This window comes from Tursiops truncatus, chromosome 17, assembly GCF_011762595.2.
Source record: "Tursiops truncatus isolate mTurTru1 chromosome 17, mTurTru1.mat.Y, whole genome shotgun sequence".
Classification (NCBI taxonomy): domain Eukaryota; kingdom Metazoa; phylum Chordata; class Mammalia; order Artiodactyla; family Delphinidae; genus Tursiops; species Tursiops truncatus.
In genome coordinates, this window is record NC_047050.1 from 37628562 (window position 1) to 37655606 (window position 27045).

The following is a 27045-nucleotide window of genomic DNA, read 5'->3' on the forward strand; positions in this document are numbered from 1 at the left end:
AAAGAGAGAAACAGAAAAAGAGAGGGAAAATGAGGAAATCTTGTGTGGTCAAGTTGGCTAAAAATTAAATTGTTATTATAAGGGTTTTAAAATAAGCTTTAATACCAGTAGTATACTTATGTAAAACTAAAACTTAATTTTCTTTCCTCTGTTAAAAGGACAAAGTTTTATTAGATTTACTAATAAATGAGATCTACCCTTAATGAGAAATTTAAACAAAGTTTTTTCTTTATCTTTAAAATAACCTGCCTGGAAAGCAAAGATTTTGTGTTTTATCAAAATAATTTTTTGTGTTTTATATCTTTATTATCAGTCTTTGATTACTTAAGTAAACCGAGTCTTCTCAATATTAAAAGAGCAAAGTTTGGCTCAGCAGTATGTAACTTACTGCATTTGCTCTTGAAATCTTTTATTGTCACTTTGGATAATTAAGTGGATAATTAAGTATTGTTTTATAATGATCTGTGATCCTTTTTAGCCAAGTGTCCAAAACCTTTTGAATTTTTTGGCAAACTTCCCCAAATCAAATTCTAAGTGAAGTCTTTTTGACCTGGAAATAACTTTGGGATTTTCCATAGGGCCTTTGGAAAAATCAGAAAAGATTTCTTCTTTCTCCTTATAAAAAGAGAGATGTGACACTAATTAGGCTTATTTGATATGTTAAATTACATGGGAAAAATCGTCAAACAAGTAATACTGTGCCTTCTTTATGTTATATTTGTATAGATACATGTTATAAGTGTTACAGAAATGGGATAAAATTCCTGGAAATCTATTATTTCCTGGTATGATGTTATCAGTCATAATTGTAATTATTATCTTAAACATTACATATTACAAAAATAACCAAATTTCCTTGTCAATTCCATTATAATGAATTCTCATCAGATCTTTAATAATGGGCATTTTAAGGATTTTGTCATTTACAGATAGTTAAATTTTTATTCTAATGCTTTTGCAAAAACGTTCCTACAAAATTGCTTCATCTTCAGAGAAATCCATAAAAAGGACTCTGACAGGTATTCTAGAATACAGGTTTCTGATCATTTTGTTGTTGTTTGTTTTTGCGGTATGCGGGCCTCTCACTGTTGTGGCCTCTTCCGTTGCTGAGCACAGGCTCCGGACACGCAGGCTCAGCGGCCATGGCTCACGGGCCCAGCCACTCCGTGACATGTGGGATCTTCCCGGACCGGGGCACGAACCCGCGTCCCCTGCATCGGCAGGCGGACTCCCAACCACTGTGCCACCAGGGAAGCCCTCTGATCATTTTAAGATCATAAAACTAAACTGAGTAAGAATTTCCAGAACTAGTGGAAAAACTCGATTCAAACAGAGCAAGTATTAATTACATTGGATTAAATTAAATGAGGAGGATGATTGATTATAATTTGTATGACTTTTAAAACACTGCTGGTTCCTTAATGCTTTGGTTTTCCAGATTTAAAGAAATCTTTTCACTTAAGCAATCTATGACTTACAGCAATTGATACACTATACCTTTGTAAACAAAAATGACATTTTTTTCTACATGATCTTTCCAGAATTTAGAAACTCTTAATGTATTCTTTTCATGGCAATATAGGTGGTCATTCACATAAGTTCAATAAGAATCTGTTCTCCTGTAATGGAACACAACTGGAAACACTGACCATATTACCAAGGCTTGGACTGAATTGTCACATTTGAGAGAGATGTACATAGACTCAGAGAGTACCTTGCTTCCAAGGTTCCAGCAAAGCAATCTTAAAAAGAGCTTATATAGTCAATCACTATTCTTGCTGCACTTATGTAAATAATCAAGGCAAATTTAATGCAAACAAATTAAGTTTTAGTAGGATTATCCTAAAAAAGAATTTTTTTAAAACGCAGGAATAACTGCTTAAATTTATTAACTGCTTAATAAATTATGTTTGCACCTTTATCTATATTAGATTCTAATCCTGCTAATTATCTTTAAGGATTTGTTATATACATGAAAACTGGATTGGATCCTGAATTTTTCTACTTTCCTCAAATATCTGGCTACAACTTTCCAAACTAATGTTTCCAGTTTTCTCCCACCCTTCTGAATTAGAATCACTAAGAACAAAGACTGCCCTTGAATCTCCTTGGAAGGGACTATACCAGGTCCTCCTCACTACCCTGATGGCAGCCAAACTTCAGGGTCTTAAACCTTGGATACACATCTCACAGCTGAAGAAGACTCCACCTGACATCTGGTCTTATATAAATGCTGGAAATCTCCAAATCAAATTGACTGGGAAGAGAAGTAGCTGACCCTGAGGTAGATGCTTCCTTCCAAGACACCACAACAAGACTTCACACTTCAACTGAACAAGAAACTTTTTTTTTCTTTCCCTTTCTTTTACTCTGGCATTGGCCTGGAAAGGTAACACCATCATCTGTATCTTCCAGGCCATTGCTAAGGGATGTAACCTCTGAAGTTTAAAACAACTACTATTTCAGGCTAGGAGAAAACCTAACTGACATCTAGCTTGAACAGGCAAATGCAACTATCCCTGCAAGTGAATCTATTAACAGTGCCACCTTGGTGGAAGTGATTTGTGTCCCGACAGGATTTATCTTTGTCTGTGGTGGTTGTCATTCTTCTTATGTACCTAGACGGCTGGTACATATCAGGCAATGTCTCTTAGGTTATCTAACTGCTCCCCTAAATGTTCACAAACAAACTGAGACACCTCATTGGTTGACTCCCCTGGATTTACATCATTGAGTTAGAAAGGAATTATCAAGAGGTATTCATGACTCAGGATTCACTTCCTTTAGCAGGGCCATACTTCCCCAGTTAAGAGTATATGTAAATGAGAGAGAAAAAAAGAGTATATGTAAATGAGACTAGATCAGGAACCTTTCCTTAACTCTTGAAAATATTGAAACATATTGAAAAATCCTCTGTTAGAGCAATAGCTGTCCAACAAAAAAATCTTTAGACTTTCTGGCCCAAGTTGTTCTTGATAATAATAGAGCCCTTGATTCTCTTTTAGCTGAGCAAGGAGGTATCTGCACTGTGGCCAACACCACCTGCTGCACCTGGAGTAACATTTCTGGGGAAGCTGAAATTCAGTTCCATAAGATCACTGAGCAAGCCACTCCTCTTGGCTTAAAAGGGTTACTTCTGCCATGGAGTCTTTCTTTGACTTATTTGATTTGATTGGTTTGGGTCTTGGGGACCATGGCTCCAAAGTGCTCTCCAAACATTGGGAATTATCCTGCTTGTTAGTATCAGAGTACTCGCCCTCATGTGCTGTATTCTCTCAAAAGCATTAATGCAGGGCTTCCCTGGTGGCGCAGTGGTTGAGAGTTCACCTGCCGATGCAGGGGACACGGGTTCGTGCCCCCGGTCCAGGAAGATTCCACATGCCACATAGCGGCTGGACCCGTGAGCCATGGCTGCTGAGCCTGCACGTCCGGAGCCTGTGCTCCACAACGGGAGAGGCCATAACAGTGAGAGACCCGTGTACCGCAAAAAAAAAAAAAAAAGCATTAAATGCATGCTCACAACTGCTAACTACAAAGTCTCCCTAAGACTAGAACATCAGAAAAGAGACAAAGAGAATGACCAACTTAAAAATTGTGAACCTGAAGCTGATGCCTGTGACTATCACAGAGATTAAGCAAAAAAACATTATGACTTGTGAGTACCACACAGAGGATCAACAGAAGCTGACAGAACTACAGAGAGGTATGTGATAGTGGCATTTAATGCCTTACATTTTGATCACATCTCTCAGATAAGCTGAGAGTCTGATCAAAAGGGGAAAATTGTTAAAAAGAAACAGCAGGCCCAAAATGGAGTCACTTGTGCTAAACCCCATGTAAGCAAATCAAAACTTAATAACTAACCTATTGCAGTTTCAATCCCTGCTCCAGGAATGCAACCTTTAACCAGTCAGTCTTGAATTATCTGGTCAGCACTAGTGAGGTAATCCACCTCATAGGCCCTTTTGTTCCCCTTAGGGGGGCAGCCTTGTCTGAAGCAATGCATTCTTTGCTAATAATTCCCTTTGTCCGCCCCCTTTCTACCTTTAAAAAATCTTTTCTTTTCTACAGCTTGGTGGAGCTTCTTTCTAATTGCTAAATGGGATGACACTTGATTTATGAAGTATTTAATAAAGCCAATTTGATCCTTAAGTTTACTCAATGGAATTTTTGTTGTTTAACAATACATATGTTCATATGTGAATCTTTTGGTAGGGGGAGGATATGTAGCTTTTGTCAGAGTCTCAAAGGTACCCATGACCTCAAAAAGATGAAGGAACCAAAGTAAAGCCCAAAAGGCACATTATAGATTATGGGAACTGCTCTGTTTTATTCACTCTTCCAGGCCTGGAGGACCCAGGATCTCCTGGTGAGCTGTCAGCTCTTTAACTTGAGTTTGTATCAGTTTCTCATCAGTTAAACAAAAATGGTAGTATCCTTTCATGAAGAGAAAAATTGACACATGATTGCATTAGCTTGGCCTGCCCTTCCCCAACATCTGAAAAAATTCTCCCCCTCAGTCAAAAATTGGCTCAATGCTGTCCTCTCCATATTGGCTTCCCTGGACCTTCCTCTCTATCCCCAAATGGGTGAGCTCCATGTCCTCTGTAATCTCATCATACTTAACTCAGGATTCTAATTGTTTGGTTATGTATTCTAGATCCTTATTGACCATGAGCTCTCTGAGGAGAGGAACTGTGTTATATTCTTCTTCGCTTCTCATCACTTCCCTGACATGCCATAGTATATCCATTAGGATAGGTAAAAATGAGAAGGCCTTGGTCCTTCTCAAGCCCTCGCAGACTCCAGTGGGAAAGAGATTCTGGAGAAAATCCCCACTCTCTAGAAACCCTCTCCTCCACGTACACACAAACACACACAACATCACAACCCAACTTCTAGTTCAAAAGAAAGTATAATAGAAAGTTTGCCCATATGGAAGAGAAAGAATTAAGTATGAAGACTCAAGGTCATTTGAGATAGAAAATAAGAATCAATTGACCTTTGTTAAAATACAGGATATAAAATTTTGCAAGCTAGCTATGATGTAAAAATGAGGTTTTTCATAGAGATAAGCACCAACTGCCCTCAGGGCACAACCCCATGATGACCTCTTGATCACCACCACATGGTCTGAAAGGGCCACTCACCTGGGGGGGTGTGAGGAGGTGTGTGCAAGCTGGAGCATCTGACTCCCAGGGACCCATTCATCATCTCAGGGGATAAGGGCAGGGGTGTCAAACTGAGAAGGTCTGGTTGATGGAGCAGGAAGGCAGCGGCCCCCAGAGCAAGCCTGCCGTGTGGATAAAGGACACAGCACTCTGTTCCTTGTGGGTCCAGCCACACCCAAGCTCAGACAGGCAGCAGAGCATTCTATGTGCTCAGGCAGAGGATGCACACCCCCCATTCTTACCATCGGGTCCTAAGTCCCCTCCCTGGCTTTTCCATCCCTTCATGTGGTCACCAGAGGTGAGGGGCAAAGAAATGAGATGGTATATCTGCAGAGGTGGAGCAGCCTGTGTTACCAGAACAGAACATGTGAAGCTGAGAGAAGAGAGAGATGACAGAGAAGATACACATCAAGCTAAGAAGTTGGGACTTTATCCTTGATGAGCAGAGAGAGGTGGTGAGCACAAGACTGACAAGGGGCGGGGATTTGTGTTGTAGAAAGTTAACTCTGGGAGCAGCCATGGGAGGGGTGGATTTGAATTCATCTGACCTGGGCAGGGAGACCAGTGTCAGTCTCTTGGGAGTCACCCTCCTAGGAGAGGGTGTCAGTGCTCCTGAAACACTTACTGAATGGAAGAATCAGCCTGCCATCAATCAGTCTGCTTAACTTTCACACCAGGAAAAACACTGAACCAAGTTTTCCAGGGATAAAATTAGAAATGGAAGATGCTAAATTTGCAAATGATAATCAGCAGAGTGGAATCAAGGACGAGCCTTGTCAAACCACGTATACTGTCTTTCATGACATGGCAGGTCTGCAAAGCCAGGTCAAGAGACCCTCACGGCCTCTTGGGATTACCTCGGGCCCATCTGGGCAACTTACTCCTCAGGTAAGCTGAAAACACATGCTCATGCCACAATCGCTCTTCTGCATACAACTGCTCAAAGGTCAAACCCCATGATTTAGATTCAACCTGGAAGCAGAGATAAAGTGCCGAAGGAAAGGAATTGAGACTGGGGATATTTAACATTTACACCAATCATCAGTGATGAGGAAAAAGTGCACATTAGTTTTCCAGATGATACCCTTGCTGGTCAAAAATAAGTCACGTACTAAGAATGAAAAAGAATCAGCCATAATGAAGAAGTGACAACATTTGTATAAAAAAAAAAATTAAAGCCAAAACAAACCCCTGAATTTCAAGAAATGGGGTGCCAGGAGAGTTATTGATGAGCCAGGCAGGGCTCAAAGAAATAGGCTTCCTGGCTCCTGGCACCTGCTTGGTCCCAAGGGTATGATGATCTACCACACAACAGGCGAGAGCTTGGGGCAGCAGTAAACAGAGAGAGGACAGCGCTTCTAAAACTTGCTTAATCCTAAGCATCACTTGGGGCAAGTGAAACAATAAAAAAATGTATATATTGGTCTCTGCCCCTGGCTCCTGACACTGAGCTCCTAAATCCCTTGGAATTTCCCGGATGATAGGAGTGCCTTTTATTCTAATGAGGTGACTCTTGGTGGCTCCTTGGAGGGTTTCAGGATGGGGTCTGGTTACCAGAAAGACCAAGCCATGATTAGAAGCTTGGAACTTTCAGCCCCACACCCACCCACCCCCCCCCCCCACGGAAGGGGAGAGGGGCTGGAGATTGAGTTAATGATCAATCATGTTTACATGATGAAGCCTCAGTAAAAATCCCCAAAGTAAGGCCTTCAGAGAGCTTGTGGTTTAGTGAACACATCCATGTGCTGGGAAAGTGGATACACACCCTAACTCCATGGGACAGAAGCTTCTACTCTTGGGGCCCTCCCAGACCTCGCCCTATTTATCTCCTCATCTGGCTGCTCATCTATATCCCTTATCATATCTTTTATTAAATAAAAATTGGTAAATATGTCTCCCTGAGCTCTGTGAGCTGTTCTAGCAAATGATCCAACCCAAGGAGAGAGTCATGGGAACCTCTGATTTATAGCCAGTCAGTCAGAAGTACAGGTGAAAACCTAGGACTTGCAATTGACTTTTGAAGTGGGGTGCGGGGGAGTCTTGTGGGACTGAGCCTTTAACCTGTGGGGTCTGATGCTATCTCCAGGTAGACAGTGTCAGAACTGAGTTAAATTGTAGGACATCAGCCTGGTGTTGGATAATGGCTTGATGTGTGGAAAACCCACAAACCTGGTGTCAAAAGTGAAGTGTGGTAGTAATGCAAGAGTAAAGGAGAAACACTTTGCAGGCACTAAAATTACTGATTTCCAGGTCCTCCCATAGAGAGGCTGAGTCAGCAGTCCCCAGTGGGCACCATTTGACTCTTGGATTAGACAAGTTTGGTCCCCTTGGCAAGAAGCGAAAACACATCTATCCACAGGCAGAATCCTGGCTTCTGCCCTCACTCTAATTAATTAGAATTAAGATAATGCTGGACATTCATTAAATTGACTGCTACCTGCTGGGGGCTGTGTTAAGAGCTATATATGTATTTTCACACTGAATCCTCCAATGTCCTTATCAAGAAGGTGCTGCCATTTCACCAATGTTTCAGATCAGTAAACTGAGGTCTGAGGTTACAACATTCGGTCAAGGTCGCAGAGCTAGTAAATGGCAATGCCAGGCCCCAACAGAAATCATTTCCTGAAGGGAGTCAGAAGCCTGGGGTCAAATTCGCAACTCTGCCATCCCTGGGGGACTGACTGTATCTTGCTGTGGGCCTGAACCTCATCTGTACAGCGGGGCTATTTCCGCCTCCCTCAGAGTCAGTGTGAGAAGAAAAGGAGCCTGTGCAGAAGTGCTTCATGAAGCACAAGGGGCTTCAGTTGTGGAGTGTGTGCTCCTCGGTGAATTTTACCTGCGTTAGCACATTTGTAATTCATATGAACAGGTGCTGATAGAATTGTGGTTAAGAAAATATCAGGGAGAGGAGCTTCAAGATGGCAGAGGAGTAAGACGTGGAGATCACCTTCCTCCCCACAGATACATCAGAAATACATCTACACGTGGAACAACTCCTACAGAACACCTACTGAACACTGGCAGAAGACCCCAGACTTCCCAAAAGGCAAGAAACTCCCCACGTACCTGGGTAGGGCAAAAAAAAAAAAAAAAGAAAGAAAAAACAAAGGCAAAAGAATAGGGACGGGACCCGCACCTCTGGGAGGGAGCTGTGAAAGGGGAAAAGTTTCCACACACTAGGAAGTCACTTCGCAGGCGGAGACTGCGGTTGGCGGAGCGGGGAAGCTTCAGAGCCACGGAGGAGAGCACAGCAACGGGGGTGCAGAGGGCAAAGTGGAGACATTCCTGCACAGAGGATCCATGCCGACCAGCACTCACCAGCCCGAGAGGTTTGTCTGCTCACCCGCCCAGGGCGGGCAGGGCTGGGAGCTGAGGCTCGGGCTTTGGAGGTCGGATCTCAGGGAGAGGACTGGGGTTGGTGACGTAAACACAACCTGAAGGGGTTAGTGCGCCATGCCTAGCCGGGAGGGAGTTCAGGAAAAAATCTGGGCCTGCCTAAGAGGCAAGAGACCATTGTTTCGGGGTGCACGAGGAGAGGGGATTCACAGCACCGTCTAAACAAGCTTCAGAGAAGGGTGCGAGCCACGGCTATCAGTGCGGACCCCAGAGACCGGCATGAGACGCTAAGGTTGCTGCTGCCGCCACCAAGAAGCCTGTGTGCAAGCACAGGTTCCTATCCACACCTCCCCTACCAGGACCCTATGCAGCCCGCCACTGCCGGGGTCCTGTGATCCAGGGACAACTTCCCCGGTAGAACACACAGCGTGCCTTGGGCTGTTGCTACGTCACACTGGCCTCTGCCGCCACAGGCTCTCCCTGCATTTCATACCTCTCCCTCCCCCCCCCCCCGGCCTGAGTGAGCCACAGCCCCCTATTCAGCAGCTCCTTTAACCCCCTCCTGTCTGGGCGAAGAACAGACACCAGAGGATGACCTACACGCAGAGGCGGGTCTAAATCCAAAGCTGAACCCCAGGAGCTGTGCAAACAAAGAAGAGAAAGGGAAATTTCTCTGTGCAGCCTCAGGAGCAGCAGATTAAATCTCCACAATCAACTTGATGTACCCTGCATCTGTGGAATACCTGAATAGACAATGAATCATCCCAAAATTGAGGTGGTGGCCTTTGGGAGCAACTGTAGACTTTGGGTTTGTTGTATGCAACTGACTAGTTTCTGATTTATATGGTTATCTTAGTTCAGTTTTTAGCACTTGTTATCATGGGTGGATTTGTTTATTGGTTTGGCTGCTCTCTTCTTTTTTAAATTTTTTTATTTTAATAACTAAAATTTTTTTTTAGTTTATTAATTTTATTTATTTTTCTTTCTTTCTATTTTTTCTCCCTTTTCTTCTGAGCTGTGTGGCTGACAGGGTCTTGGTGCTCTAACCAGGTGCCAGGCCTGAGCCTCTGAGGTGGGAGAGCTGAGTTCAGGACATTGGGCCACCAGAGACCTCCTGGCCCCACATAATATCAATCAGCAAGAGCTCTCCCAGAAATCTCCATCTCAACGCTAAGACCCAGCTCCACTCAATGACCAGCAAGCCCCAGTGCTGGATACCTCCTGCAGAACAACTAGCAAGACAGGAACACAACTCCACCCATTACCAGAGAGTTTGCCTAAAATCATAATAAGTCCACAGACACCCCAAAATACACCACTGGATGTGGTCCTGCCCAACAGAAAGACAAGATCCAGCCTCATCCACCAGAACACAGGCACCAGTCCCCTCCACCAGGAAGCTTACACAGCCCACTGAACTAATCTTACCCACTGGGGGCAGACACCAAAAACAACAGGAACTACAAACCTGCGGGCTGTGAAAAGGAGACCCCAAACACAGTAAGTTAAGCAAAATGAGAAGACAGAGATATATGCAGCAAATGATGGAGCAAGGTAAAAACCCACCAGACCAAACAAATGAATAGGAAATAGGCAGTCTACCTGAAAAAGAATTCAGAGTAATGATAGCAAAGATGATCCAAAACCATGGAAACAGAATGGAGAAAATAAAGAAACCTTTAACAAGGACCTAGAAGAACTAAAGAGCAAACAATGATAAACACCACAATAAATGAAGTTAAAAATTCTCTAGAAGGAAAAAATAGCAGAATAACTGAGGCAGAAGAATGGATAAGTGACCTGGAAGATAAAATAGTGGAAATAACTACTGCAGAGCAGAATAAAGAAAAAAGAATGAAAAGAGTGGAGGACAATCGCAGAGACCACTGGGACAACATTAAATGCACCAACATTCGAATTATAGGGGACCCAAAAGAAGAAGAGAAAAAGAAAGGGAGTGAGAAAATATTTAAAGAGATTATAGTTGAAAAATTCCCTAATATGGGAAAGGAAATAGTTAATCAAGTCCAGGAAGCACAAAGAGTCCCATACAGGATAAATCCAAGGAGAAACAGGCCAAGAGACATATTAATCAAACTATCAACAATTAAATACAAAGAAAAAATATTAAAAGCAGCAAGGGTAAAGCAACAAATAACATACAAGGGAATCCCCATAAGGTTAATACCTGATCTTTCAGCAGAAACTCTGCAGCCAGAAGGGAGTGACAGGACATATTTAAAGTGATGAGAGGGAAAAACCTACAACCAAGATTACTCTACCCAGCAAGAATCTCATTCAGATTCACTGAGAAATTAAAACATTTACAGACAAGCAAAAGCTAAGAGAATTCAGCACCACCAAACCAGCCTTACAACAAATGCTAAAGAAACTTCTCTAGGCAGGAAACACAAGAGAAGGAAAAGACCTACAATAACAAACACAAAACAATTAAGAAAATGGTAATAGGAACATACATATCAATAATTACCTTAAATGTATATGGATTAAAAGCTCCAACCAAAAGACATAGACTGGCTGAGTGGATATGAAAAAATACCCATATATATGCTGTCTACAGGAGACTCACTTCAGACCTAGGGACACACAGACTGAAAGTAAGGGGATGGAAAAAGATATTCCATGCAAATGGAAATCAAAAGAAAGCTGGAGTAGCAATTCTCATATCAGACAAAACAGACTTTAAAATAAAGACTATTACAAGAGACAAAGAAGAACACTACATAATGATCAAGGGATCAATCCAAGAAGAAGATATAACAATTGTAAATATTTATGCACCCAACATAGGAGCACCTCAATACATAAGGCAAATGCTAACAGCCATAAAAGGGGAAAGTGACAGTAACACAATAATAGTAGGAGAATTTAACACCACACTTTCACCAATGGACAGATAATCCAAAATGAAAATAAATAAGGAAACACAAGCTTTAAATGATACATTAAACAAGATGGACTTAATTGATATTTATAGGATATTCCATCCAAAAACAACAGAATACACTTTCTTCTCAAGTACTCATGGAACATTCTCCAGGATAGATCACATCTTGGGTCACAAATCAAGCCTTGGTAAATTTAAGAAAATTGAAATCGTATCAATTATCTTTTCTGACCACAATGCTATGAGACTAGATATCAATTACAGGAAAAAAAAAACTGTAAAAAATACAAACACAAGGAAGCTCAACAACACGCTACTAAATAACCAAGAGATCACTCAAGAAATCAAAGAGGAAATTAAAAAATACCTACAAACAAATGACAATGAATACTCGATGGCCCAAAACCTGTGGGATATAGCAAAAGCATTTCTAAGAGGGAAGTTTATAGCACTACAATTCTACCTCAAGAAACAAGAAAAATCTCAAAAAACCATGTAACCTTACATCTATAGCAATTAGAGAAAGAATAACAAAAAAACCCTAAGTTAGCAGAAAGAAATAAATCATAATGATCAGATCAAAAATACATGAAAAAGAAATGAAGGAAATGATAGTAAAGATCAATAAAACTAAAAGCTGGTTCTTTGAGAAGATAAACAAAATTGATAAACCATTAGCCAGACTCATCAAGAAGAAAAGGGAGAAGACTCAAATCAACAGACTTAGAAATGAAAAAGGAGAAGTAATAACTGATACTGCAGAAATACAAAGGATCATGAGAGATTACTACAAACAACTATATGCCAATAAAATGGACAAATTCTTAGAAAAGTACAACCTTCCAAGACTGAGACTGGAAGAAATTAAAAATACAAACAGACACATCACAAGCACTGAAATTGAAACTGTGATTAAAAATCTTCATCAAACAAAATCCCAGGACCCGAATGATTCACAGGCGAAACATTTAGAACATTCACAAACATTTAGAGCAGAGCTAACATCTATCCTTCTCAAACTCTTCCAAAATATAGCAGAGGTAGGAACACTCCCAAACTCATTCTACGAGGCCACCATCACCTTGATTCCAAAACCAGACAAGGATGTCACAAAGAAAGAAAACTACAGGCCAATATCACTGATGATCATAGATGCAAATATCCTCAACAAAATACTAGCAAACAGAATCCAACAGCACATTAAAAGGATCATACACCATGATCACTGGGGTTTATCCCAGGAATGCAAGGATTCTTCAATATACGCAAATCAATCAATGTGATAAACCATATTACCCAACTGAAGGAGAAAAACCATATGATTATCTCAATAGATGCAGAGAAAGCTTTTGACAAAATTCAACACCCATTTATAATAAAAACCCTGCAGAAAGTAGGCATAGAGGGAACTCCCTCAACATAATAAAGGCCATATATGACAAACCCACAGCCAACATCATTCTCAATGGTGAAAAACTGAAACCATTTCCACTAAGATCAGGAACAAGACAAGGTTGCCCACTCTCACCATTATTATTCAACATAGTTTTGGAAGTTTTAGCCATAGCAATCAGAGAAGAAAAAGAAATAAAAGGAATCCAAACTGTAAAAGAAGGAATAAGACTGTCACTGTTTGCAGATGACATGATACTATACATAGAGAATCCGAAAGATGCTACCAGAAAACTACTAGAGCTAATCAATGAATTTGGTAAAGTAGCAGGTACAAAATTAATACACAGAAATCTCTGGCATTCTTATACACTAATGATGAAAAATCTGAAAGAGAAATGAAGGAAACACTTCCATTTACCATTTCAGCAAAAAGAATAAAATATCTAGGAATAAACCTACCTAAGGAGTCAAAAGACCTGTATGCAGAAAGCTATAAGACACTGATGAAAGAAATTAAAGACAACACAAACAGGTGGAGAGATATACCATGTTCTTGGATTGGAAGAATCAACATTGTGAAAATGACTCTACTACCCAAAGCAATCTACAGATTCAATGCAATCCCTATCAAATTACCAATGGCATTTTTCACAGAACTAGAACAAAAAATTTCACAATTTGTATGGAAACACAAAAGACCCCAAGTAGCAAAAGCAATCTTAAGAAAGAAAAATGGAGCTGGAGGAACCAGGTTCCCCAACTACAGACTATACTACAAAGCTACAGTAATCTAGACAATATGGTACTGGCACAAAAACAGAAATATAGATCAATGAAACAGGATAGAAAGCCCAGAGATAAACCCACGCACATATGGTCTCCTTATTTTGATAAAGGATGCAAGAATATACAATGGAGAAAAGAGAGCCTCTTCAATAAGTGGTGCTGGGAAAACTGCACAGGTACATGTAAAAGAATGAAATTAAAACACTCCCTAACACCATACACAAAAATAAACTCAAAATGGATTAAAGACCTAAATGTAAGGCCAGACACTATAAAACTCTTATAGAAAAACATAGGCAGAACACTCTATGACATAAATCACAGTAAGATCCTTTCTGACCCACCTCCTAGAGAAATGGAAATTTAAAAACTAAAGAAAGAAATGGGACCTAATGAAACTTAAAAGCTTTTGCACAGCAAAGGAAACCATAAACAAGACAAAAAGACAACCCTCAGAATGGGAGAATGTATTTGCAAATGAATCAACAGACAAAGGATTAATCTCCAAAATATACAAGCAGTTCATGCAGCTCAATATCAAAAAAACAAACAACCCAATCCCAAAACGAGCAGAAGATCCAAATAGACATTTCTCCAAAGAAGATATGCAGATTGCCAACAAACACATGAAAAGATGCTCAACATCACTAATCATTAGACAAATGCAAATCAAAACTATAATGAGGTATCACCTCACCCTGTTCAGAATGGCCATCATCAAAAAATCTACAAACAATAAATGCTGGAGAGGGTGTGGAGAAAAGAGAACCCTCTTGCACTGTTGGTGGGAATGTAAATTGATATAACCACTATGGAGAACAGTATGGAGGTTCCTTAAAAAACTAAAAATAGAACTACCATACGACCCAGCAATCCCACTACTGGGCATATACCCTGAGAAAACCGTAATTCTAAAAGAGACATATACCACAATATTCATTGCAGCATTATTTACAATAGCCAGGACATGGAAGCCACCTAAGTGTCCATCAGCAGATGAATGGATAAAGAAGATGTGGCACATATATACAATGGAATATTACTCAGCCATGAAAAGAAACAAAATTGAGTTATTTGTAGTGAGGTGGATGGACCTAGAATCTGTCATACAGAGTGAAGTAAGTCAGAAAGAGAAAGACAAATACCATATGCTAACACATATATATGGAATCTAAAGAAAAAAATCCAGTAGTTCTGAAGAACCTAGGGGCAGGACAGGAATAAAGACGCAGAAGTAGAGAATGGGCTTGAGGACATGGGGAGCGGTAGGGTAAGCTGGGACAAAGTGAGAGAGTGGCATGGACATATATACACTACCAATTGTAAAATAGATAGCTAGTGGGAAGCAACCACATAGCACAGGGAGATCAGTTTGGTGCCCTGTGACCACCTAGAGGGGTGGGATAGGGAGGGTGGGAGGGAGTCGCAAGAGGGAGGAGATATGGGGATGTATGTATATGTAGAGCTGATTCACTTTGTTATACAGCAGCAAATAATACAACAATGTAAAGCAATTATACTCCAATAAAGACGTTAAAAAAAATGAAGAAAATATTAGGAAATAAAAGTAGTCTGGGGCTTCCCTGGTGGCGCAGTGGTTGAGAGTCCACCTACTGATGCAGGGGACATGAGTTCGTGCCCTGGTCCGGGAAGTTTCCACATGCTGTGGAGCGGCTGGGCCCGTGAGCCATGGCCGCTGAGCCTGCGCGTCCGGAGCCTGTGCTCCGCAACGGGAGAGGCCACAACAGTGAAAGGCCCGCGTACGGCAAAAAAAAAAAAAAGTAGTCTACATTGGGATTTTAAATTTTTTAAAAATGATCAACACAATGGTCCTGAAGCAATGGATAGCTTAATGGGGCGGGAATTAGAAGTAAGGCTAAGTTACACGCGAAAAACCACATAATAGAGTCTAATTTATTTAAAATACTGAAAACTCTATGAATACATACATCTGTCAGTGTGAGTACACACATCCTAGGGGCAGTTGGCTAACATCTAGTGTATCCTCATCAAGAATCCACACCTCTGGGCTGGCTGTCACTTAGCATTTGACAGATCCTAATCAGAGATCCACACTCCAGAGGCAGCTTCTACAGTTTTTGAGCTCATACTATCTCAAGCTGCACTAGAAGGTTTGTTAATTAGCAAAGTGATCCTACAAAGAGGTTTTGTGATATTAGTGGTATTCAAGACATGCAGCTTGGTTAACAATATAGTATATCTCTTGGTCATTAAATGAACAAGAGTGTGGCATCTGGCTAGTCCAGCAGCTTATAGCCTTCATAGTTCCAGGGCGCCAGTTCTGTTGTGTGTATCAACACCTTTTCTGTGGACAGTCAGATGAATCCCCTCAATAGAGTACTGTGCCCACAGTGCCTGAGGGACAGAGAGCTGGGACGTCACAAGCCTAAAGCACAAGTTGGATGATGTTTTTTTGTCCCAGCTTGTTATTAATTGTACATGGCACAGAATTCAATTATTTATTCAACTCAACCAATGTTTATTGAACCTCTACCATGTGCCAGGCGATATTCTGGACACTTGGAATATAACCACAAACAAAATAAGGATGTGACAAAGATTTTGGCCAGAGGCCTGCTGTACTGTAACATACCTCCTCGTGTCAAGAGCACGTGGGAGGATACTTACAGCCCTTACCTACTGCTAACCATCAAGGTTACCAATTTTTCCCTATAGGTGCCCTTTAGCCACAAATGGTCCAATTAACTTGATTCACAACAAGCCACCATGAAAAATTACTGACATGTGGGACTCATTCATACTGAGATGGACAGGGCTTTATCTTCTCTTAGATGCCTAGAGAGCTCTGGGCCTGTGGGAGGATAGAAGCTATCTGCCCCTACCTCCTGCAAAAAGATCACGTATGTTGCCTGGACCACCCACTGCAAACTCTGAAGATTGGCCTTTCCTTCTGGGTTCTTTGTCTCCATGTAGGCAGCCATGAATAGAGGGGGAAGATGTTATGGCACCTTTTCCAAATGTCAGACTCACACAAAATACTAATGTCTTGAGTAGGTCCACACAAAAACCTCGCAGCTACAACTCAGCGAGGCCCTTTGTCAGAAGTAGGTTATATAGTCATAATGGTATCAGAATTCTGAGATTCTGCCCCAGGGCTTCCTTCAGCATTAGCACTTTTCTCCCTGTGCTTCTATCTATTTTCTGTGAAATTATTCTGTCTTCATTTTTAGCCTCTACTTCAGCTTTCCTTTATTCTGGGTCAAAACTTTCCTCCAGAGCTTTCTTTTGCAGCCTCCAACACACTGCCCTACAAACCTTCAGCATCTAACCATGTCTGCAAAGTCTCAATTGCTGTAACTCTGACCCCTTTTAATTCTAACTACATTGGATGACAAGCGCTGCTTCCTATTGAGTCATCTGGTAAACGGTTTACATGCTCTAAAGCACAAATGAGGCAGCCATGGAGGAAAGGGTCAAACTTCAGCTGTACACAGTAGGGGATGGGATTAGACTGAGGGAAGGATGGGAAGACCCTCTATTAAAAAGCAAGTATCATGGTAATCAAGATTTTGGCTCTAGACTACCCAGTCCTTACAAAGGGAGAGACGAAGCAAGAGCCAGTGGACGCAGCAATACCATAAAAGTGAAAGTAAGGGTTAGGCAGGGAAGAAGCCGTGAAAGAATAAAGTTGTTTATTAAAACTTGTCTATTAAAGGAGACCTACCAATTTCCAGTCATTATTAAAGAGGAGCCAATGGCTGGCCCATTAGAATAAAGAGTCTAACAGCCTAAAGGGCTCACAGGGTTCATCTAGTCTAATACCCCACATTTGCAAAGAGAGAAATAAAGCCCGGAGCACCACCTTGCCCAAGATTTAGCAAATAAAAATATAGAACAACTGGTTATATTGGAATTGCAGGTAAACAACAAGCAGTTTTTTAGTATAAGTATGTCAAGTATTTCATGGGACATACTTATACTAAAAAATTTTCTATCTTGTAGTTTATATATTTTAGTTGTCAATCCTACCTCACTCTGCAAAGGCTACTTGGTCAGTTAGTGACAGACCCAGAACAAGAATCCTGCCTTCTGTCTTTTGGGAGGACAGGAATGACTGAGAGTGTTCCAGGAGTCCATCACACACCTGAGAGGTCACTGCTAATATGTCACCTCTGCTTATAGGTCCTTGAATGGTCCTAAGTAAATTAACCTTTGAAAAAGACAAATTCCATTCCACGTGCTATTTACCTTTTTAACCTTGACATATCCAGTATTGGTTTCGGGATCTGTTTCAATCTCCAAATGTCCCTCACTGTCTCCCTGTGTAATTCGGTACAAGATTTTAGAACTTCCCGTATACGGTTCATCAGCGTCGGTGGCCTGGATGGTTAAGATGACAGTTCCAATGGCTGTATCTTCAGGGAGAGTTAGGTTTCCATACTAGGAAGGAAACAGGGGAAGGAAACAATGAGAATGTCCATTGTCATCGAGTACAATTGTCAAAGGGCAAACTTGTCTCCTTGGTTTCAGAATGGACACAAGTCACAGTTTGCATCAATACTTACCAAGCATGTTTTTTTCTATTAACGAGTGGGTTACAGTTGATTTTGACATCAGTCATACTTGTAGACTGATATCCATTGTACCAGGAAACACAACGTCTCAGAGATCTACTGATAGGATTCTAAAACATATCCCTCCACTCACATCCAATATGTTTAATAACTGTAATTATCATTATAGTTGAGACAAATAGATAGCTACTATGTATTGCATACCTACAATGTGTCAGGCACTTTACATTATTTTAATTAATTCTTAAATCAATCAGGGAATAGTGGTTAAGAGCCTGAACTTCAGAGTTAAATGGCCTGGGTATGAATCCTAGGCTTGTCACTTATGACCTGGGTGAACTGAAATAAGTTATCTAATTTTTTAAAGTCTCAGGTTCATCATCTGTCCTTGGAGATGATAATGATGATAATAATAATAACAGAACCTACTTCATGTGTGCTGTGGTGATTTACAGAGACGATGCATATAAAACCCCTGAATGCCTGGCACATAATAAGTTGTCAATAAAGATAAGCAACAAAACAAAGCACCCGGGCTTCCCTGATGGCGCAGTGGTTGAGAGTCCGCCTGCCGATGCAGGGGACGCGGGTTCGTGCCCCGGTCCGGGAAGATCCCACATGCCACGGAGCAGCTGGGCCCGTGGGCCATGGCCGCTGAGCCTGCGCATCCGGAGCCTGTGCTCCGCAACGGGAGAGGCCACAACAGTGAGAGGCCCGCGTACCACAAAAAAAAAAAAAAAACAAAACAAAGCACCCTACTGAGTAGCTATATTATCATCTCCATTTGACAGAGGAGCAAAAGACTGAAGAGGTAAAACCCACCCAAGACCACACAGCTCGCTGGTCACAGAATTGGGATTCAAACCAATGTCTGTCCAACTCCAAAGCAGGTGCTCTTAATTAACACTGATCTAGACCATCTTCCACTCCTCCGCTGAAAATCCCCCAGATCATGTCTCTTGGCATGATGATCATGAAGATGGTAACAGGCAGGGTCCAGGAAAGGACCACGGCAATGAAAGAAGTGGACTCACCTTTCTAAGGCCCAGTTTGCCTTTCCAAGCTCTGAGATTCCCAATGCAAGACCCTTACCCTCAATCTAAAAACACCGTCTAGATGTAATGCAAGGAAACTACAACACACAGAAAGGATCAAATGCCCAAGAGAATGGAGGCAGAGTAGAAACAGGCTCTTACTCTCACGCTTGCTTAACCTCAGTGCCTACTCTACAAGTTATATTGTCACACTTTTTACCTCCTCAAACCCTCCCATAAATCAATTCCCGTTCTTTGTCACTGCCTTATCCCTATTGTGACTTACGAACATCGTCACAAGGCTCTGGGCCGCCTCATAAACTGACTTCAAACGTAACAATATAGCCAAAAGGGCTTCTCTCTTCTCCAGAATAAATAAATAGAGGCGTCCATTTTAAGGGAAGCATCGATCAAACTACCCCCACATTAATAATAAGTTAACTTGAATTCTTCTTGATATACTCAACTGATCATTTTTCTCCTGCTCTTTTTTCCCAATTCTAATTCCTGCAGATGTCTTGGGCACAGTTTTTGGCATAAACCAGAGATTCGTTTTTTCTTCCCCTTTTCTCTTATCCAATAATTACAAAATGAGTTTAAATTGGCAATATTCAAAATTTTAAACTCTGACTACACATGCTTGTTTGAGACCTAGCAGTAATCTATTTATTGTCCTGCTACACACTGGTTGTAGCTTCCAAGCAGTCCTTGAAATAAATGAGCTGTTGGCAAAAGTTTTTCATAAAAAACCCAGATGCTTCCAGATACTATAACCGTGAATGTTACTGTTCCCTGAAGAGTTCCACTGAAGATGGTGTTCGAGTTTGGTACCAGTGCATCGACTAAGATATTAAGTCTGGCATTTTCCTGAACTACTGTTTGTGTCTTTATTCCAGAAGTAGGGGTCAGGTAAATATGAACAAAGTAAAGAAAAAGCAAGGTGATAACTACTCACATCTGATTTTTCAAAGATGGGGATCTGATCATTGATATCAATAACGTTGATCTGCACAAAGCAGAGGGTCTTGAAATCTGAAAATCAAAGTCACATCACAGAAATTTTCACTGAAAATTATGCATAAGAATCAGAAATCTGCAAGAAAAACAGTTGGCAAGTAAAGTGACGGCCATAGCCACAATTTTACTATTGACATGCGATTTGTGTGGTGAGAGGATTCTCTGCTCCCCACCTGCACCCATAAGCAGGTCACCAAGGGCTGAAGAAAACCCCACGAGAGGCTCCCCTGGGCTTCCCACTCCCTCTACCTGCCCCCTCCTCAGTAAGGCTTGTCCCCGAGCAAGATGCCTTCTTTTCTGTGAAGCAGCCTCTCTTTTCTGGCTAGTGAAACTTCCTTCAAAGCCCAGTACAAAACTATCCTTCTAGAAAGACTTCTTTGAGCATCCCAGAGGGTTGTCTTTCCTACTCTGAACACTTCCAGCACTTACTGTCCTGTATCCCTTCTGCCCCCCCTAAAGGGAAGGCCCAAGTGAGGGAGGAAAGGTACAATTAGGCCCCTTCAAAAGGCCTGGCTGCCCAGCCTACAGAGGCAGAGGTAGCTCATAGAACTCTAGGAGATGGCATAGGCTTTGAGGGGTGGGTTTGACAATTCAGAGACCTAGTCAGAGACAGCAGGTTCAACCTAGGTCCAAGATGAGCATGGAGTACAGGTGGGGATGGGATCCCCAGGGAAATATCCACAGTGAGAACCAACATGATAGGTTTTTTGTTGGGGTTTCCATTGTTCTATCTATGAAGTAGTATATTACACAAAGGCTAAGACTCTGGGCTTTGGAACCCCACTGTTCAAATTCTTTCTCTGCTACTTATCAGACGTGTGAGAGCTTGGGAATGTCACTCAAAATCTCTGTGCAGTAGTCAGTTTATCTAGAAAATGTAGATTGCAACAGAGCCAAGGTTCTCGTCCTAACTGACATTGTTAGCACTCTTTATGTACCAGGCACCATATTAAATGCTTTGCTTCCATGACTAATTTCATCTTCATTCTAACTCCATGACGTAGGTACAATTATCATTCTCATTTGAGTTTGAGTTCACACTCAAATGAGTTCACACACATGATGAGTTCACACACATCATTTGAGTTCACAAATGAGGAAGCCAAAGGACAGAGAAGTTGGTGACCTGACCAAGGTCATACAACTAACTAGTGTTCAAGCCAGAATTCAAATCCATGTATTCCTTTTCCCTCTCTGTCCACTCTCCGCCCTTCACCCTGCTTTGTGCCCTGGAAGCTGACCTTAGGAACTGCATCAGTGGGCATCCTGGCCCTCTGGGTAGAAGTTGGGTTCCACCAGTGGTAGCACTGGCAGGAGATCTAAGGAAGGGCAGGAGGAACAGGGTCAGGGTCTAGTTCCCCACTGCCAGCAGCCTCTTCTATAGTCACAGGAACAGGCTTTGTTCCTTCAGGGGGATGTTACCTTCCCTCATCCCTTCTCACCTTCAGGTAAGGAAGGCTGCCATTGTGCTTCACACCCCCTGTTGGTTTCCCATAACCCCTACCCCCAGCCTTTACAAATAATCCCCTCTCTAAACACTTTTTGGTTACTTCTTTCGAGGGGGCTGTCTGTTTCCTGCTGGGATCCTGACAAATATACTCACACAGCCTAGCTCTAAAGCTTGTGCTCGACGCACTGGACACAAAGCCAGGCATGTAATCTAATAATAACAGTATTACAAATAAGTGGATGTTAACTCAAGTTGGGTCCAGTCCCCAGAACATTTGTAGACAGCAAGAATGGCTGAAGATTTCAGGAGGTCCCAGGGCCTGAACTCATTGGCTCCCTGCTCTGCACAAACCTTATTTGGGCCAGCAGTGGACCTCCTGGCTAACAGACCTTCCCTGATTTTAGGTAAAACTATGTTAATTACCGCCTACCAGTCTAATTTTCTACAGTACGCAACTGGATGTTTAACTCCATCAATACACATATATAGTTATATATAAATATACTGTATAATCTGGTCCATATAGTCTATAGATGTACTCAGGTACATAGACAATTTGTAATCTGATGCTCTTGCAGCCTCAAACTGCTTCAGGTCCCCGTGCATTTTCACATGGGCTTTCTTCTCCTCTGTAAGCCTTTACACTATTTCGTAACTTGTCATATTCATCCATCAAAGTTCAGAGCAATGACACCTCTTCCAGAAAGCTTTATCAGCTCTCTACCTCTCCAATGAGTCCCTCATTGCCTTCATGGGCTACCTTGTACATATTTCTTACAATTTATTTATTCCCATGTCCATCTCCTCTACCACAAATGCTCCTTGAGGACAGACACGGGGTCTTATTCATTTGTGTATCCCCAGTACCTTGAATGGTGCCTCAATCACGGTAACTGCTCAATAACTGCTGAAAGAATGGCTGGCTAATGGTGTGAGGTTGTCAGCTCATCATGGGCAGGGATAATTTATTATACCCACTTCTGTTGTACCTCTTAACATAATGCTAGACATTATGTTAGGCCCTCAATATTTGCCTAATCACTACGTCTCAAACATTCTGCTTCGGGGGCCTGCTAAACCCCAGCTCTCTTCAGTATCTAAGCAACTGTGGAATGAACAAAAAAATGTGAAGCACAGTATGAGATGGTGCTCTTTACTTCAGCACACCTGTATAATCTCTCTCTCGTAGCATAACAATTACTGAACTATTTGGTAATCTAAGATTCAGTGCCAGTTAAAGAACGATTCTTAGCCTAGGAGTATTAATGATCTTAAAATAAGCCTGTCCCTGAGTTCATGTAAGTTTGTGTGTCTGTGCAATTTGTTGATAATGTGTACATTTGTTGAGGAATTCATAGTTTCCATCAGATCCTCAAAGGGTCTCACGACTTAACAAAGATTAAAAACCATTTGTTTTGAAATTGTATAAGGCGTTAAGGAAGAATGTCTCCAGATACTGTCAAATGGCAGCCTAGAAGCTAATATAAGAAGACAAAACTTCCCAAACGATACATTTTTCCTTCACTGTCATACAGTAGAATCCTTTGAGTCTGAAAGGGAGACTTGGGAAATACAACTAATTTTATTGTTTGTGACCATGGTGGCCATGACAACGTGCCTTGCCAACCCCTAACACCAGGGATCTTAACTGACAACATGCCACCTTGCTCTGAAACCCATCACCACATTTGCACCAAGGCCTTGCTTCCCATTGGCTGGCCCAAGCCAGTGACAGAGCAAGGCCGGCAGGTTAAGGTAGGCCTGTTTTGGAGATCACAGACTCCTTCCACGGCCAACTTTGGACCCCTAATGACCTTGCTGAGCTTCCCTTTGACTGCTTAGTGGTCTATGGTGCTCCCACCACTGTCCTTCCTTCTCTCCTTCACTCAGCGTCCGGCTTGTATTGAGGTCTGATGGCTCTCCCAGCCTTCTCTGTATCCCTCCCCGTTTTTTCTCATAGGCAATTCCCCTAATAAAATCCTTATATATTTAATTCCCTCTTGGGCATCTTCTTCTCAGGGAACCAACGTAATAATGTTGCCTAAGCTGCCACTCTGGCCATACCATGTTGGACCTGCTGCCTCTGTGCTGTGTTTTACATAGGAAGCAAGAACCCTTAAACAGCATCCTTCTGTAATACACCCAGGCATCAGAGCAGCCTAGCAAATCACAACTAGAAAGAAAACAAGTGTTATCACTCTTGACACAGGGAAGGTGATACTAACCTTTGTCAGACACCTCTACTGTCAAGTTGTACTGCGGAGTGTCTCGCTTCCGCAAGGACTGCAAGGCTAACTGGAACATTCCTGAGTAGGCTTGGACCAGGAAGAGTCCATCTCTAGGAACTTTGGGGGTTTGATCCACAATTCTGTATCCTAAAACACTGTTGATAGTGTTTTCTTCATCCATGTCATGAGCAATAAGTGTTCCAATACTGTTCCCTGAAGAGAAGAAAAGAAGGAAACCCATCCATTATAGGCTCTTTTTACTCTGTTAAAAAATGATTTCACCAAAGAATCAGGTTCCTAGAAAGCACTGGAAGTAACTTTGAATAGCAGACTAAAGTTCTTAGATCGATGTTGGTTCTTCTAACCCTTTCAGTAGTACAGTGTGTGGAGAAGTGTCTTTGTCTGCTAGGGGCACCATAACTAAGTACCAAAAACTGGATGGCTTTAACAACAGAAACTTATTTTCTCACAGTTTCTGGACACTAGAGGTCTGAGATCAAGGTGTCAGCAGGGTTGATTTCTTCTGAGACCTTTCTCCTTGGCTTGTAGATAGCTGTCTGGTGCATGTGTTTTCACATGGTCTTCCCCCGTACTTGTATCTATCCAGATTTTTTCTTCTTAGAAGGACACCAGTCATATTGGCTTAAGACCCACACTAATGACATCATTTTAACTTAATTACCTCTTTAAAGACCCTATCTCTAAATAATAGTCACCCTTTAAGTTGCTGGAGGTTAGGACTTCACCATATGAATTTTGGGAGGACACAGTTCAGGATCTTGAGATGAAATCATCCTGGATTTGCTTTTTTCTTTTTAATTTACTTTTGGCTATGTTAGGTCTTCTTGCTGTGCACGGGCTTTCTCTAGTTGTGGCAAGAGGGGGCTACTCTTCATTGCAGTGTGTGGGCTTCTCATTGCAGTGGCTTCTCTTGTTGCAGAGCACAGGTTCTAGGCACACGGGCTTCAATAATTATGGCACATAGGCTCAGTAGTTGTGGTTCGCGGGCTCTAGAGCACAAGCTCAGTAGTTGTGGCACATGGCTTAATGGCTCCGCAACATGTGGGATCTCCCCGGACCAGGGATCGAACCTATGTCCCCTGCATTGGCAGGCGGATTCTTAACCACTACACCACCAGGGAAGTCCCTCATCCTGGATTTGGAGTGGGCCTTAAATCCAGTGATGGGCGTTCTTGTAAGAGGAAGAGAAGACACAGAGATGCCCGCGGAGGAGGAGGCCATGTGAAGAGAGCGCAGAGACCGCAGCGATGCTGCCACAAGCAGCCAAGGAGCCACAAGGAGCCAGAAGAGGCAAGGAAGAATTCTCCCCTAGCTGGCACCTTGATTTCAGACTTCTAGTCTCCAGAACTCCTAGCAAATAAATTTCTGTTGTTTTAAGTCACCAAGTCTGTGGTAATTTGTTACGGCCACCCTCAGACACTAATACACAAGGCAAATGGTAAAACTTAACAAGGACAAGCCAACCGTGGTTACTTCTAAGTAACTTCCTGGAAAAATGGCAGAGACTGACTCCACCCCAAAGATAAAGACGGGCACGGGACGGAGAGCAGGGATCGTCTCTGCCTTGCTGCAGTTTATGGTCCTGAGTTTTATTTCTGTTGACGTCTCAGTCCAGGGAGTTCCAGAAGTCCGGCTCTGACTCAGTGCTCCACCCAGGTCTGGCTGAGTTCTGATAGGTGCTGGGTCATCTTGCTCTGTGAAATGGGAATTGTGGGTTTCTCTACACACAGCCAGAATCCCATGTGAGAGCTGAAACTTGAATATGTATTCCCCTCTTGCGGAGGTCGGTTTCATCCCCTTCCCCATGTTACTTTGCATCTACTGATTTACAGGGAGATTTAGAGCGTTTGTGAGGGGAGGAATGGAAGTACCTATGTTATGTCTATAATGGAGCTGGCACGTGCAGACGTGTCTCATGGGCTGGGGAGGCGGGGCAACATGGGTAGCAGAAGAGAACACGTATCTAGTGTTGCAGCTGCTGCCATTTCCGCTTTCACACACAACCGAGTCACCTTTGGAACATGCATCTGCCCTTGTGAGAAAAGCATCTGTGTGTTGGAATGAAAGAGTGTCTTGCTAACTTCTGTGATTGCTTGGTGTCTGAGCAGCCCTGCTCTGGACCTTTCCCCCCAGCAAGTGAGCATAACACAGAGGACACCGTCCTTCTCTCACCACGGAGGAAACCTCCAGCTGTCAGAGGCACCGTGAAGACTGTTGACGTCAGTGACAGGGAAATTCCAGTAGGAGACACCACTCAGTGGGAGCAGAGAACTTATGAATGAGCCAGGAGTCAAAGAAGTGTCCCTGAGTGACAAAGGCCAGGAACAAGTGGCAGCCCGAACTGATTCAGAGGTACATACAGCAACTCTTGGGGCACTCAGAAATAGGGAGGTGGGGCTTTTACGAGAGGATGAAGTTCCTGTATGAACACAAAGGTCTTGGTAGCAGGTGGGATTTCAGAATTAATGTTGTTATTGCTGAGACTTGGGGACATGAGTCCCACAAGATTCTGGCCAATATAAGACACCAAACAGGAGAATATAAATATACTAAGGAATAATTGAGTATTTTATTGAGCTAGACAGTAAGACCCCAAAAGGCAGGGACATTTTTTGTACTCCTTTGGGCTACATATAGAGAATAGACTCAATCTGTGTTGATTTATAAGAATTCCTGGTCCATTAAGTCCATAATTCAAGACTTTGTGAAATATTGTTACAAAATAAATTCTCACTTTTGGAGATGCAAAGAGCATGCAGCATCCCTGAACAATTTGTTTTACCAACAATGACATCCTCAGCAGCTTCAGAAAACTAGTACTGTCCTCCTCCCAAATAAGGTAGGCAGCCTCTACGGTGGCTCCCAGCAATCCCCCCAGCCCTGATATTGATGCCTTGGTGTAACCTCCTCCTTTTGAGCGCGAACTGGGCCTAGTGACTCATTTCTAATGAATATAGCAAAAGTTATGGGATATTACTTCCAAGATTAGTTATAAGAAGACTGACTTCCATCTTTTTTTTTTTTTTTTTTTTGAGGTACGCGGGCCTCTCACTGTGTCCTCTCCCATTGTGGGGCACAGGCTCCGGACGTGCAGGCTCAGCGGCCATGGGTCACTGGCCCAGCTGCTCCGTGGCATGTGGGAT

The 27045-nt window shown here is 42.3% G+C and overlaps 1 protein-coding gene across 1 annotated transcript in view; it reads right to left on the reverse strand.

Annotated features, from left to right (window-relative positions):
- CDH17 (cadherin 17) overlaps positions 1-27045 on the reverse strand; it is a 99926-nt gene that overhangs the window by 21213 nt on the left and 51668 nt on the right. The window contains exons 10-12 of the mRNA XM_033842714.2: positions 23879-24094; positions 20142-20218; positions 17827-18018 (exon numbers count right to left, since the gene is read on the reverse strand). Coding sequence (XP_033698605.1) covers positions 17827-18018; positions 20142-20218; positions 23879-24094 — 485 coding nt within the window. The remainder of the gene's footprint in view (positions 1-17826; positions 18019-20141; positions 20219-23878; positions 24095-27045) is intronic.